Source organism: Taudactylus pleione, unplaced genomic scaffold, assembly GCF_031769625.1.
Source record: "Taudactylus pleione unplaced genomic scaffold, aTauple2 ptg000258l, whole genome shotgun sequence".
NCBI lineage: Eukaryota > Metazoa > Chordata > Amphibia > Anura > Myobatrachidae > Taudactylus > Taudactylus pleione.
The window spans coordinates 5,108,220-5,125,000 of record NW_028284660.1 but is presented as its reverse complement, the minus strand read 5'-3'; the positions used below and the strand labels follow the sequence as shown (position 1 = coordinate 5,125,000).

General features: G+C 46.3%; 1 protein-coding gene across 1 annotated transcript in view; it reads left to right on the top strand.

Annotated features, from left to right (window-relative positions):
• Positions 1-16,781, top strand: part of LOC148514827 (ovostatin-like) — a 118,164-nt gene that overhangs the window by 57,942 nt on the left and 43,441 nt on the right. Inside the window, exons 17-19 of the mRNA XM_088480955.1 lie at positions 2,117-2,284; positions 9,030-9,141; positions 13,487-13,513. Of these exons, the coding sequence (XP_088337081.1) occupies positions 2,117-2,284; positions 9,030-9,141; positions 13,487-13,513 (307 nt within the window). The remainder of the gene's footprint in view (positions 1-2,116; positions 2,285-9,029; positions 9,142-13,486; positions 13,514-16,781) is intronic.

Below are 16,781 nucleotides of genomic sequence, written 5' to 3'. Positions count from 1 at the left end.
ATGTTCGCACATCTGCGCATGCGTATGGGTCGTAATGCGCATGCGCCAACCAGTCAGTGCGGTCGGAAATAGTGTGCTCGCAAAATAGCGAATGCCTGCTAATTTGAGTGACAGAATGAGGCGTTTGTGGGTGGTAACAGGGGAAGGTGCGTGAAAACGGGGAGTGGAGATCCGAACGCAGGCGTGCCAAATGGTCAAAACGGGCGTTTTAAGGGTGTGCATAATTAACAAAGCAGCGCCATCGACAACGTCACTTGGTTGTCTTTTAACCTGAACTGCTCGCATGATTGCGGTAGGAAAATCCTACCACAAGATTTGCGAGCAGTTCATGCGCCTTTCGATGTATTCGATTAATCTAATAAATAGCGGAGATGACGTATGATGTGAGCGGCCAAGGGGTGTCTTTACAAAATAGCGAGCGCATGTTTCGGACGCTCGCTCAGACATAGAGGCATCAACAGACCGCAAAGAGCGAGCGCTAAATTTAAATATCCGGCCCCTTTTTCAGAACGAGCGACCGCAAATAGCGTCCGGCTCTGAATGAGGTCCTTAGTTCATAACATACTCACCCAGTCTTGTGTGACAAAGAGAAGGGACTGCACCAAGTACGTAGGAGAAACAAGATGTGTATAAGGCAGTGGTTCCCAAACTTTTTTTGATCACAGCGCCCTAGAGTATCGGCATTGTTTTCACGGCACCCCTAAGTTTAAGTTTGTTATTGAGAAATTCTGAAAAAAATGTAGTGAAGTAATTTGCGCTAGCCTGTCATCCTTAGGTTTGGTTATATACTGGTGGACAGGTTTGTGCTACTGTTTGTCCACATATTTACATTACACTGACCATAAATCATTTCATTTGGTGCTGGACCACCATCTTGAGGCACCTCAGGGTGCCACGGCGCACAGTTTGGAACCACTGGTATAAGGTATAGGACAGGTGGATAATTGGATATCCCCTGCCCTGACCAGTCCACACCTATGGTGCCTGGAGGGGAAAGTGTATAGTCAGTGATCCATACAAAGACCAATCACCTTTTGCTTTATTCTCTAATAAGTATAAATAGACCCAGTGGCAAATTCATTGTGGGATAGACAAGTAATTCAGCCATGAAATAGGATAACTAAAGACTGGCTGACATAAATGTGACCAAGGCTGGGATGTACTAAGGTTGCGGTATACATTCCGCCAGTCACTGCAACCTTACTAATTGCATATGTACTAACATATTCGGTTAGTATCACAAAGGACAGCTCTTGCGATAAGAGCTGCCCTTTGCGAAGCAGCCGACGTCGGGTGAGGGGGTCTCTGTGGGCCCCCGCCCCCTCCGAGCCCTGGGGACTTCCTGCTGGTGACCTCTGCAGGAAGTCCCGGGCTCCTCCTCCTCCTCCCCCTAATCTTCCGGGGGGAAGAGGAGGACCCAGGAGGAGCGCGGGCCGGCGACCAGGAGACTCAGGTGAGTGGGGGCCAGTGCTAGGCGACTGCGGGGCGGCGAGGCAGTGGCAAAGCGTCAAGTGCAGGATGCAGTAAGAAGCCCATAGGCTTCTATAGGGTAACGCCAGGTTTTTCTGGCGTTACCCTCTCAGGGGCAGAACTATGGGAGGCAATGGAGGCGCCTGCCACCAGGCTCCAGCTCTGAAGGGGCACCTTCTCCATTGTCCACAACATATTCACCCCACTTAGGGCAGTAACTATGTACCCGGAGTGTACCGTCATGGGCGCCCAATACATGGCAACCCTTCCCGGCACCTGAGAAGTTACCATACACCAGTGGAGAGCTCCATGTCAGACCATCAGCTGCTGCCTTCGTCTGTCTATAGCCTGTCTGGATGGGAATTACTACATTACAGTGTCAGCGGCTGTGACGGGGGGGGGGGGGGGCACCAAATTATAACTTGCCTCCGGGCGTCTGGGATGAACTTACGCCACTGTACCCTCTGCACCAATAATAGGGCGGCCGGGGCTTAGTACATTTTTCCTTTAGTACATCCCGGTCCTAGTGAGAAAGATCCATTTTCAGTTTTTTTCTTATTTTTTTTTCCAATATGAAACAATGACGTTCTGCCTGGTGAGTAGGTAGAAATGCATGTACAGTAACTTGTATCTATCCGCATTACAGATCTACGATATGTTGAGACGTTATGAATATGGTTACCAATCTGGTGAATTTAATTTTGATGAGCCAAACTATCCCTGTGAGGATCCAAACAATGTATACTATTGCCATGGACTGTACTTACGGCCTGCTAGCAGCCCAACAGATGGAGACTCTTACAATTACTTCAGGGTAAGTACAGGGAGATGCTGACTATAGCACTGTACGGGGATACATCTGTGTTTTATTCCTCTATTCTCTTCACCACCTTGGGCTACCTTCTCCATGTCAGTTAATTTTTTAAATACTAATGTGCATATTTATTAATTATTGTTTTTTAGATCTGATAAATAGAATTTCTTAATGCTGCTTATTATGGCAATAACAAATTAAGCATCTACAGTATTTAAAAGCATCCAGGGACGGGGATTCCAGAAGAGACCATCTTCAATGTGTTAGAAGTAAAGTGATCACTAATGTGCTATTGAGCATGCGTGGTCACCAGACTGCACGTGTGCGAGTGGACATTGCTTTGGAGTAATCCTTTGGATTCCTCTCCCGGTAAATTGTGCAGAACGTAGTTCATAAACTACAACTGCTAACAGCATATAAAGATAACTGGGACCAAGTAAGTTTGACACGTTAGCAGCCCCCATAGAAACTTCCGATATCTGCTGCCATCCTCCCTATATACAGCAATGCTTAATATGTACTGGTGACCCCCGAAAACGGGATTGTTGGAGGATATCCTGTAATTATTTTTGATATATATTCCCCAATGGGGCCTATTTACGAAAAATTGCATTGAATACGGCCCGAATATTAACAGTCATACCTAAATATACTGTATCTCAGCGGTTTGGAATGGATTTGTAGGCATTAGAGATACCAGGACATGGGTCCTATAGGCATTAGAGCTAATGGGACATGGGGTCCGATAGGCATTAGAGATACCAGGACATGGGGTCCGATAGGCATTAGATCTACTGGGACATGGGCTTCCATAGACATTAGAGCTACCGAGACATGGGCTCCAATAGGCATTAGAGTTACTGGGACATGGGGTCCTATAGGCATTAGAGCTACTGGGACATGGGCTCCAATAGGCATTACAGCTACTGGGCCATGGGGTCCTATAGGCATTAGAGCTACCGGGCCATGAGGTCCGATAGGCAGAGCTACCGGGCCATGGGGTCCGATAGGCATTAAAGCCACTGATACCTGAGCTCCAATAGGCATTACAGCTACCGGGCCATGGGGTCCTATAGGCATTACAGCTATCGGGCCATGAGGTCCGATAGGCAGAGCTACCGGGAAATTGGCTTCCATAGGCATCAGAGCTACTGGGACATGGGCTCCAATAGGCATTAGAGCTACTGGGACATGGGCTCCAATACGCATTAGAGCTACTGGGACATGGGCTCCAATACGCATTAGAGCTACTTGGACATGGGCTCCAATAGGCAATAGAGCTACTGGGACATGGGCTCCAATAGGCATTAGAGCTTCTCGGACATGGGCTCCAATAGGCATTAGAGCTACCAGGACATGGGCTCCAATAGGCATTAGAGCTACCTGGACTTAGGTTCCTATAGCCATTAGAGCTACTGATACATGCGCTCTGATAGGTATTAGAGCTACTGTACCAGGACATGGGCTCAGATAGGCATTAGAGCTACTGGGACATGGGCTCTGATAAGCATTAGAGCTATTGTACCAGGACATGGGCTCTGATAGGCATTACAGCTACCTGGACTTAGGTTCCTATAGCCATTAGAGCTACTGTACCAGTACGGGCTGATAGGCATTAGAGCTACCGGGACATGGACTCTGATAGGTATTAGAGCTATTGTACCAGTACATGGGCTCAGATAGGCATTAGAGCTACTGGGAAATAGGATCTTATAGGTATTAGAGCTACCGGGAAAAGGGGTCTGATAGGCATTAGAGCTACTGGGGCATGGGGTCCAATAGGCATTAGAGCTACTGGGACATGGCCTTCAATAGGCATTAGAGCTACCGGGACAAGGGACCGATACGCATTAGAGCTACTGGGGCATGGGCTTCCATAGGCATTAGAGCTACCGGGACATGGGCTCCGATAGGCATTAGAGCTACTGGGGCATGGGGTCCAATAGGCATTAGAGCTACTGGGACATGGCCTTCAATAGGCATTAGAGCTACCGGGACATGGGCTCTGATAGGCATTAGAGCTACTGTACCAATACATGGGCTCAGATAGGCATCTGAGCTACTAGGACATGTAATTTGATAGGCATTAGAGCTATTGTACCAGGACATGGCCTCCAATAGGCATTAGAGCTACCGGGACATGGGCTCTGATAGGCATTAGCACTACTGTAACAGGACATGGGCTCTGATAGGCATTAGCGCTACTGTAACAGGACATGGGCTCCGATAGGCATTAGAGCTACAGGGTCATGGGCTCTGATAGGCATTAGAGCTACTGGGACATGGGGTCCAATAAGCATTAGAGCTACTGGGAGATGGGCTTCCATAGGCATTAGAGCTACCGGGACATGGGCTCCGATACGCATTAGAGCTACTGGGGCATGGGCTTCCATAGGCATTAGTGCTACCGGGACATGGGCTCCGATAGGCATTAGAGCTACTGTAACAGGACATGGACTCGGATAGGCATTAGAGTTACTGGGACATGAGCTCTGCTAGGCATTAGAGCTACTGTACCAATACATGTGCTCAGATAGGCATTTGAACTACTAGGACATCTGTTTTGATAAGCATTAGAGCTATTGTACCAGGACATGGACTCAGATAGGCATTAGAGCTACTGTACCAGGACATGAGCTCAAATAGGCATTAGAGATACTGGGACATGGGCTTTGATAGGTATTAGAGATACTGGGACATGGGCTTTGATAGGTATTAGAGCTACCGGGACATGGACTCTGATAGGCATTAGAGCTATTGTACCAGGACATGGACTCAGATAGGCATTAGAGCTACTGTAACAGGACATGGGCTTAGATAGACATTAGAGCTACTAGGACATGGGCTCTGATAGGTATTAGAGCTACTAGGACATGGGCTCTGATAGGTATTAGAGCTACTAGGACATGGGCTCGGATAGGCATTAGAGCTACTAGGACATGGGCTCTGATAGGCATTAGCGCTACTGTAACAGGAAATGGGCTCTGATAGGCATTAGAGCTACTAGGACATGGGCTCGGATAGGCATTAGAGCTATTGTACCAGGACGTGGACTCAGATAGGCATTAGCGCTACTGTAACAGGACATGGGCTCGGATAGGCATTAGAGCTACTAGGACATGGGCTCTGATAGGCATTAGCGCTACTGTAACAGGACATGGGCTCTGATAGGCATTAGAGCTACTAGTACATGGGCTCGGAAAGGCATTAGCGCTACTGTAACAGGACATGGGCTCGGATATGCATTAGAGCTACTAGGACATGGGCACTGATAGGCATTAGAGCTACTAGGACATGGGCTCGGATAGGCATTAGAGCTAATGTAACAGGACATGGGCTCGTATAGGCATTAGAGCTACTAGGACATGGGCTCTGATAGGCATTAGAGCTACTGTAACAGGACATGGGCTCGGATAGGCATTAGAGCTAATGTAACAGGACATGGGCTCGGATAGGCATTAGAGCTACTAGGACATGGGCTCTGATAGGCATTAGAGCTACTGTAACAGGAAATGGGCTCTGATAGGTATTAGAGCTACTAGGACATGGGCTCGGAGAGGCATTAGCGCTACTGTAACAGGACATGGGCTCGGATAGGCATTAGAGCTACTAGGACATGGACTCGGATAGGCATTAGAGCTATTGTACCAGGACGTGGACTCAGATAGGCATTAGCGCTACTGTAACAGGACATGGGCTCGGATAGGCATTAGAGCTACTAGGACATGGGCTCTGATAGGCATTAGCGCTACTGTAACAGGACATGGGCTCTGATAGGCATTAGAGCTACTAGGACATGGGCTCGGATAGGCATTAGCGCTGCTGTAACAGGACATGGGCTCGGATAGGCATTAGAGCTACTAGGACATGGGCTCTGATAGGCATTAGAGCTACTAGGACATGGGCTCGGATAGGCATTAGAGCTAATGTAACAGGACATGGGCTCGGATAGGCATTAGAACTACTAGGACATGGGCTCAGATAGGTAATAACACTACAGAGACATGGGTTTCTATAGGCATTAGCGCTACTGTAACAGGACATGGGCTCGGATAGGCATTAGAGCTACTAGGACATGGGCTCGGATAGGCATTAGAGCTACTGTAACAGGACATGGGCTCGGACAGGCATTAGAGCTACTGTAACAGGACATGGGCTCGGATAGGCATTAGAGCTACTAGGACATGGGCTCAGATAGGCATTAGAGCTACTGTAACAGGACATGATTCAGATAGGCATTAGAGCTACTGTAACAGGACATGGGCTCTGATAGGCATTAGAGCTACTAGGACATGGGCTCTGATAGGTAATAACACTACAGGACATGGGCTCTGATAGGCATTAGAGCTATTGTACCAGGACATGGGCTCGGATAGGCATTAGATCTACGAGGACATGGGCTCGGATAGGCATTAGAGCTACTAGGACATGGGCTCTGATAGGTAGTAACACTACAGGACATGGGTTTCTATAGGCATCGCTGACACTGAGAAGCTGTTAGAGCTAATCAGAGCTTGTACAATAGCCCCATAGCAGCCATCCCAATAGATAATTATGTGGATGGCTGCAGTGAGCGCTGTTAATTAGAAAACAGGAGATTGTGTTCTATCCTTGCTATATAGCTCTGATACTTCCTCCTTATATATGTAAGAGCAGCCATTTCCATGTGTTTCAAAGACAGAATTTCATTGATAAATACTGTAGAGCCTCAACTGAGAATTACTGTCACTGCTTATCTCTCCTAGAAGCACAGTGATTCCTAATGAATATATTGTATGTATATAAATAAATTGAAAACAGCATTGCAAATACATTTGAAATATAAAAATACCTGTGTTGGTCGGCTTGGCAGAGTACAGATGGGAACAATATCTGCAAGCTGCGCCTACGTTCTGTGGAGTATTCGCTACGTGTCGTCCAAAGTGGCCCTTCCCAACCTCATTCCAGTCCCTTTTTCCATTTGAGCTGCGTTCTATCCTATTGAAGTTGAAGGTGGATTAAGGGCCTGGTTTAGAGATTGACGCTAACGTGATTGCAGCAGCGATTTCACACGAACAGCAGCTGCTAAAATATGTTAATAGTTCCAGAGCTTACCCGGGAATAGGGACGCCCACTGCTGCCTTCTCGCGCCAGCGTAAAAATTGGTAACATTGACGCACATCGACCAGCCATGCAGCACTTGTGGCTGGTCTGACCAGTCTCAAATACAGCGGCTCTCCTGACACACAGAGAGCTCTCATACTGCATAAGATATCGCAATGGCTAAATGATGTACACCCATGTAACGGCATTTAAACGGTCAGACATACCGGCGTCTTTCTAACCAACCCCCCCCCGTGTTACCTTCCCCAAATGCTGACTAGCTGTCAGTCACTTTGTAAGCGGGTTCTCCATGCATGTGGAATCGCAAGACAATCAATGCACGTGCGTAATGCGACTTTGACACATGCACAATAGCAAAAAAATTGCTTGTTCTGTGTAAAAATCGCCTAAAGCCGATGTAGCTCATTCCGGTCCGTTGGAATGCCGTTGCATGGGCGTGCATATATTAGTCACTGCAATATGCAGCATGTGTACTCACTGCGTGAGACAGGTCAGAGCTGCTGTAATTCTGTGTTAGGGGCCGATGTTACTCATTGTTACCGATACGTACACATGACTGCGAGGTCTTACGGATGTGAGAAAGCGGTAGTGGGCGTCTCTATGCTGGCTGAGCGGTTGCAAACATTAGCATATTGAACTGCGTGCGTAATCGCAGCTGCGATCGCAATAGCAATCCATAATGAATCAAGCCCAATGTCCAGCGCAGGTAGTTAAAGACAGGTATTTATAGCGGATTGGGTATGAAATCCCGGCTTTCAGGATGCAGCAGGTCACAATACCGACAGCAGGATCCCGATAGCCAGAATCCCGACACCCATTAGAAGATGAGGTAAGTTTCTCCCCAACGCTTACCCTAATCCCCCCTCCCCGGTGCCTAAACCTGACCTCCCCCCTAGTGACTAAACCTAACCTCCCCACACACTAATCCTAACCCTCTCTCCCCAGTGCCTAACCCTAACCTCCTAGTGCCTAAACCTAACCTCCCCCTCCCCGCACCCTAATCCTAACCCTCCATCCCCGGTGGTTAACCCTAACCTACCCCCCTAGTGCCTAAACCTAACCTCCCCCTCCCCGCACCCTAATCCTAACCCTCCATCCCCGGTGGTTAACCCTAACCCTCCCCCTAGAGTCTAACCCTAACCCCACTACCTAACCCTAATCTTCCCTAACACCCCGATACTTACCTTCGGGATGCCGGCGGTGGGGATACTGGTGCTGGGATCCCGACATGTGGGGATTTCGGCACCGGTATTCAGACCGTCGTCATCCCGCATGCCCTACATCCCGTTATAGCACATAAAAATGGTATTGTATTCTTCACTTCCGAAAAGCAGGGACATTACCAGGTACAAATCATTAAACCTGAGACTGTGCCTGGATATTAGAGACAGCTGTTTACCGCAGTATCTGCAAGAGATAGAAATCTGCCCGTCTTCAGTAAACCGAGGATCTGTGTTTAGTGGTGGCATCATTTTAAACATAATTTGAATATTTCATATTTCTAAATATTTCATACTAGTATTTTGGACAGAGTATATTTCTATTGAGCAATGTGATACTATAAGTAATTAAGTTATATAGCTGACTAAAACCTACAGTTTCCGCGAAATGAACCACCCCCTGTCTCCTCTTTCCATTGCAGTCCCTTAGTATAGTCTGTGCGACAGATCTCCGTGTGCAGAAACTGGCGGTGTGCGGTGAGGAGACTGAACCGATCTACCGACCTTTATTTTCCCCAGTGTTCCTTAAATCCGGTAAGATCATCTTCTGCTATAAAGATTAAGGCTTATCCTATGAAATCAAACTTGCAAATATTTCAGGAACTCAGGGCCTGATTCAGACCCGCTCGCAAGCGGGTCGATGGCCGGGCAGTGCGCACGCGTGAGCCCCGGAGCGAGCGAGAAATCACTCGCTTCGGCACTCGCATCCAAAAGGGGCGGCTGTCGATGTTGATCAACAGCTCTCCCCGTTTTGGAGGCGGGCAGGGGGGGTGGCTGGCCAAACGGAGGCATTCCCGAAGGAACGCCTGCCGTTTGGGGGCGGCCCCACTGACATCACGAGTGATGTCAGTGGTGAGCTTCCGGCTCTATTAGAGCCAAAAGCTCACTGGGGCTTGCGGGAACGAGACCCTATACCACAAGGGTCTGGTCTCAAGCCCGATGGTCGAGACCATCGCGGCCATCACCTGGCCGCTCGTAAAAGCTTAATTTTAAAAGGTCACCCACAGCTTAGCGAGCGGCCAGGAGGCCGGCTCCAATAACAAAAATAAAAAAAACGCCCTGATTCAGAGCGAGCGCTCTGAAAGATCGTCTGGCTCTGAATCAGGGCCTGAGTATTTAGGATTAGTCTGTGACCATGAGGTTGACAATTATAGTACTAACAAAAAGAGCCCTTTGTGAATATTTACCAGATACAAAGGGGTATATTTATCAATCTTTTTTTCTACTACAGTACAATAATGTTAATATAGGTTTTATTACCTCCATTTCTCATTATTTTAGTTTCACCTAAATGTATCACAGGGCTTTTAGAGGAGATTTCATAAAAATCTCCTCCATGCCCTAAAATTTGCATTTCATATAGGACACAGGATGCATGCAGAAAGAAAATAAATGCTTAGAATAGAAAATAAATAAAATAAAACTTACCTGTACCCAGGGATCTCTGATCAGTGGACTTCTGTTGTATCCCATTAACTTAAGCTGTGTGGTCAGCTGAGGTACAGTGAATGTTCTGACCTCACAGATCAGCTGAAGCAGCCAGCCAATCAGGATCCCTGTGTGTTTTATTTTATTTATTTTCTATTATAGACATGTATTTTCCTTCTGCATGCAGCCTGTGTCCTATCACACACAGGCTGTATGTTATGTCTGCACTCTGCACTTCATTACTGGGGATGTGCAGCGATGTGCCCCGGGAAGTGAAGACTGTCACTATGGCAGAAGCCTGATGCGGACACATCGCTGGGGCAGAGCTATCTGACAATCTCTGTCCTGCCACCTTTATTTTTATACATTCCTGTGACAATATTAAATATTGTGGTATTAATAGGTATTATTGCATCATAATCGCATTTAAAGTGCAAATTATGATAAATATACCCCAACATCATATAATTTCCAAATATAATATTGTTCTTCATTAGTCTAATAGTAGGTTTTTGTGACATGCCCTTGCACCGGATCACGGCAAGCTTGTTGTATCAGGTGTTACTGTAGAAACAAGAGGTGCACAAGCAGCAATAAAGGTCATGTGACCCAAAGCAACCAATTAGACATTTGCGTTCTTTTTTAAAAATGAAAGAGAAAGATGACATCATCTGGTTGGTTGAAATGGGAAAAAAAAAACACTTTCTTTCACGTTAGCTTTGAATTATGTTATTATATTAGTTATTTCAACATTTATAGTGAGTTATACTATATGTTTGATCTATGTAGAAGTTATAGTGAACAAATAGCCAACAAGTAGATCTCTAAAACTGTGTCTGGATTAAACGTCTGCAAGTCTTAGATTTTTTTTTTCTAATTTAGACCGTCACTATCACCTATTAGTTTAAAATCAGTTTTTCCCACCACTAAAATCAACACGACAACACTGCTATTTACCATGGAAGACTTGTCCAAAAGTTCCAGAACAAACAGCTGGTGGGATCATTACAGTATATGCTGTGGCCAACAGCCTCCCTGTATCCCATCACTCTATAATACTACGTAATCTATTCACTGATTATTATTGTGTAGTTACATAGCACCACTTTAGAACACAGAAGGACAGAATTGAAACATTTCTAAAGCTGGGCATACACGGCCAGATAAAAAGCCTCTCAGACCGACAGACATTTTATCTGGCAGCATGCCAACCGCAGATGTCCGCGGCATACACTGTGAGATTTCTCGCAGTGTATTAGACCCAACATCTGCGCTCCGCCCCCAGGCGGAGGAGATATTTCCCTGGAACACAGGAAATGTCTGTGTGTCTGTCGGCCGTGGCTGGGCATACACTGCCCGATGCGGCCGACATCGTACTCATAAATATCGCATCCGCCCGATATCCGCGGAACGCCCTGATAATTGTAGTGTGTGTGCGGGCGACCGAGGGTTAAATATTGCTCGGTCGGGCATACCGGATTGTCCAGCGTGCCCAACCAAGCAATATTTAACCCTCGGTCGCCCGCACACACGCTACAATTATCGGGGCGATCCGCGCATATCGGGCAGATCGCCCCGATAATTGTAGCGTGTATGGCCAGCTTAACTGCGCTCTGACCTTTTCTGGTATTTATGTATTGTATAAGTACAGATGACTGAGAGGCTTTATTAGGACTGACCTTAATTTATTCATGTGTTACGTTAGACAAGTGTTCTCAAATGGTATTAGTACTTAAAATCAGCATTAGATAATGTACATTGTGTTCTCATGTTGCCATGACTACACAGTGTACAATTTAGTGTCAAATCAACAATAGGAAAGTTCTTCAGGTACCTTACAGTAAATCGAGAGCGCAGTTAGAAACGTTTCAATACTGTAGTTCTGGGTCAAGGCAACCAATACTGCAGCACACCCTAGTTCTTAGACTTCGGACCAGTGTGCAGGGCTCCCCACTTTATCTACATGGAACACAGAAGGGCCAGTTCACATCACTCTCACCCCATTCACCCCGCAGGGGGTGCAGCCAATAAGCTGAGTTTCTATAAGAATTGTGTCATTTTGGCTCGGACCCCTCTTTATAGACCCGCAATTTACATCATGGATTGTAAGATATTGATCGGTCCATGGTAATGGAGGGGATGTGTAACCAATTTCAGGGGGCTATGCCCTATCAGATGTCTTCTGCATAAACTGGGAACCAAGCGGGTGGTGTCCACAACATCTAGTGGTTGTGGTTATTCAAGAGAGAGGCTTTGACCAAGGTACTTTGTACACCCTTACAGGGCACATCAACTTGTGCTACAGTATAAATGCCACACTTAGCAGACCACTAATTTCCAATACTGTATGTTGGTAGTGCAGTCGCTAGAAATGTGCATTGGCTGGGGCACATTCACTTCTTACTTTTTCCTGGGGAAGAACTTGGATGATTGCATGCACCTGGAAAAGCAGTTGGCTCACAAATGGGTGCACTTGAGCCATTGAAAAAAATGGTTGGGCGTATGATACATTTATTTGTTGCACACAAAAATGGAATTGATATCACCACCGCACCTTCACCGATTTGACTTACCTTGAGAAAGGCCCGGGTAGGGTCGTAACACGTGGGTGCCAGGATATCCCCTTGACAGTGACGTAGGTGGCAGAGCGGTGCTGTAACTCGGAGGAGCTGGAAGGTTGTTTCTATCTGTAAGGGATTTCCTGAACTGCAGCAAGTGTCACCCTGATGACTTACACGCTCTGGAAGAACTCTCCGTTGTCAGTTCTTGCATCCAGCCGTTAATTACCCTGTCATCTGAGCACATTGGGATATCCAAGTGTGAATGCCCATTTATGTACTCATGCTTCATTTTAGGGTTATGCTATAGATGTGTATATGTGTTTTTACATGCTGTGATATATGCTGCTTATTATGGGGTGTTATACTATATATATCTTTTTTTTTCCATCTTATTATTGAGTGATCTAAGGCACAGGTTCTCAAACTCGGTCCTCAGGACCTCACACAGTGCATGTTTTCCAGGTCTCCTCACAATCACAAGTGAAATAATTAGCTTCACCTGTGGATCTTTTAAAATGTGTCAGTGAGTAATGAATACACCTGTGCTCCGACCTGGAAAACGCGAACTCTGTGGGGTCCTGAGGACCGAGTTTGAGAACCCCTGATCTAAGGGATTACACACCTGATTGGCAGCTGAAGGATTACAATCATCGGGCATGAAAACCATCAGGGATTTTTTATACTTATTGCAAAGGAGCGCTGGTGATATCAAATCCATTTTTTGTGTGTATCTTTTAACTGTTGGTTGAGGGGTCAGGAATACCTTCATTGGTGATTGCCACATCTAGCAGCCCCTTTTATGTTGCGCACTGTGTGATTAACAATTTCTATTTTAGTAACTATACATGTATTTCTGGTTGGTAAATGTGACATCTTTTTCTTTTTTTCAGCAGAAGCAATTGGAGCTTCTGGAAGCAGTAAGTAAACCAATATTATATGAAATTGAATTGCCAGTACGTATGAAGAGGGCAGGGCTAAAGTGGCACAAAACCGCATCATTTAGACCCACCCCCTCTCGACAGACCCGCAAATAGTAGCTTTTTGCTGCAATGGGGGCGGTGCCTAATTGAATCAGAGCCAGGTGTAGCTATCTGCATCTATTCTCTGGGTTTCTCCTGGAGAGGAGATTAAAAAAGTAAGTTATACCCCTTTTCCACCAAAATTCCGGGTCTGACCTGGAGTTGGAATAGGGTTCCTATCCGGATCAGACCCAGAATTTAGCCGGCGCCGACTCGGGATATTCCCGAGTCGGCGCCGCACACACCGGAGTCGGGTCTGCATAGACCCGGCTTTTCCAGCGTGACAGTGGACGCTTGGAGATGACGTCATCTCCAAGCGCCACTGAAGCCGGACCAATCGGTCGGCTTGCGGCGCACTGCAGGTCACCGTGTTAATCCCTGCTATTTACCTGGGTTGGATTGCCGGGTCACTCGACCTGGCAATCCAGCCCTCACCCCTTTTACACCAAGGAGCTGCCCGGGTTAACCCTGCAATAACCCTGATTTTAGTTCCGGTGTAAAAGGGGTATCAGTATGATCAGCAATCACAAAAAAAAAAAAGATTCACAGATTCCATGATTTTTCCCCAATTTAAAGATTTCCCAATCCACCGATCTGCACCCATACAGTACATTGCAGATATTTTTCAGTGATTTGCAGATCATTTTCAGGAATGACAGATCTGCCAATCTAGTAAGACTCATCATCTAATATATATAAGTCACCTATTGGTTTCATTAATACACCTTGATACTAAACCTGAACACTAGAAATAACGACACTGAGACAGTAAATTGGATTAAAGGGGTCGCAGCCAATAATTATTATTATTATGGTGGCAGAAAAAGGCAGCGCTACCTCCCAATAGATACATTTTAATAATGTGGGGTGGATCGCCGCCCTAGCGCAAACTGGGTTAGGCAGTACCACCTCCCTCCAATTGGCCTAGCAATAGCCCCCCATAAGATGGAGACCAGGTCCCCACCTGAGATAGTGACCAACTCACCGCTCTCAGAGGGGAAATGCCACCGAACCACTCTTGCGTCCAAATAGACCGCCAAGGAGCGCTGCTTTGCGCAGTGCTGCACCACCTTCTGTTGGGAATTATCATATTGCAATTAAAATTCCAACCACATTAAACAATATACAAACCATAGAAGAGCCGGATGGGTGAGTGGGGATCCAAAACTGGAAAGAGGGAGAATGCTCTTTGAACTGCCTATTTATATGCCTAACTAAAGCCCCTCCCATTAACTAAACTGATAGGCTAAAGCACCCTGACTGAGTATCACTCCACTCTGTCAGCAGCAAACATTAACCCTTACTAAACCGTGCCAAATATTCCTTAAAAAAACAGCTGCTTATATATCATCAGACTTATACAGTCTTCAGGTACTTTAATTTGCTAAATCCCTTAGTCAACCCAGGCCGATAATAATCCCAATCCTTTCCATCTTTAGCATATTCTTTAAAGTTTTGTTAAACCTTTACATTAATCCATCAGTCTGAGGGTGATGCACAGAGGTCCTCATCTGAGGGCCTGATTCAAACCCGCTCGCTAGCAAGCGGCCGCTCGATGCAGACGATGTTCGCTAATGTGCGCATGCGTGTAGTTCGCAGTGCGCATGCGCAAACTCGTACGAGCGATCGGAATGTGCTCGCTCGCCCAGCAAAAACAGCCCATGGATTGAGTGACAGGAGAGGCCATTTGTGGGTGGTAACAGGGGCAGGCCAGTAGTAACGGGGGAGTGGAGTTGCGGATGCAGGAATGCCAGTGTTTTCAAGACGTTTCTGGGGCGTGCATATTTAACAGGCAGCGTCATAGTACACGTCACCTGGTTGAAAAATACACTGAAGTGCTTGCAGTGCTTGCAGTAGGGTACAGTCAACCGCAAGCGGTGCGGTCAGATCCGATGGAACCCGATGTAACGATGGCTGTATTTACTTCCTGGAGATGACATACGCTAGTGGGCGGCTAAAGACAGGCTGGTGGGCATCTGGAAACACAAAGTGATCGCTCGCCAAGACATAGTGGGCGTGCTTATGCCTTGCCATGCGAGCGGCTGCCTTGACGTCACTTAGCTGAATATACATACGCTGGGAGTGAGCGGCCGCATCTAGCGAGCGGGTCTGAATCAGGCCCTGAGTACGCTTAAACAGGTGGCACAACTGCTTCATGATTCTTGGCATAAATGGGGTACCCTGATCCATAAGGATTTCTTTAGGCATTCCCACAATGCTAAAGACATGTACATGTTCCCTGGCAATTGTCTTTGTTTCCGTATTGCGCAATAGTATCGCTTCCTGGTATCTGGTGGCATAATCCAAAATATACTGATGACCCTGGGCAGACTTTATTGGAGGTCCAACCAAATCCATAGCTAATCTCTCAAACAGGACCTCAATAATGGGTAATGGGACAAGCATACTTCTATAATGTGCCTGGGAGCATCATACTGACACTCAGGGTAGGATGCACAGTATTTAGATACATTTTTTTGGACCCCTGGCTAGAAAACTGGAGCAAGATTCTCTTAGAGTGTTTTTCTATCCCTAGATATCCTGAAGGTTTGTGACCATGAGCCAGGTCTAACACCGTTCTTCTATATGCCTAAGGAACTATCAATTGTTCCACAATAACTTTTACTTTCCCTCTAGCCTTTACCAGAGTAAGGTCCTTTAACTGTTCTGAGGCAAAAATATATTTTCTCACTTCAAGATCAGGCATGCAGTCAACTGGTTCAACAACATTGTATGCTTCCGCAGGAGGTACATCATTCTGTGCCCCACTGCTGCTCTTACCTTTTTCTGAAAATCATGCTTGGAAAAGGGAACATTTCAGTTTTTGGAAACATTCCTGCTACCACTGTATCAGTAACATAATCAAATGGCTCTGAGTTATTTACATCTGTAACCAACTGGGTTCCCTACAGCTTCCAGGTGTGGGAAACGTCTTCCCAATATAGCATCAAATATCAAAGAAGGAACTAATCCCACAGTGACTACAGGGGGACCACACTGTGTTTCTATGTTCACTTCAGCAGTATCATAATACTTAGTATCCCCATGTATACAGGTTACACCAACATTTGTCTCCTGATATTTTAAGGGGTTCAATAACTTGGCTTTTGCAAGAGTAACCAAACTACCAGAATCGAACAGGATCTGTACTCATTTGCCTTCTACA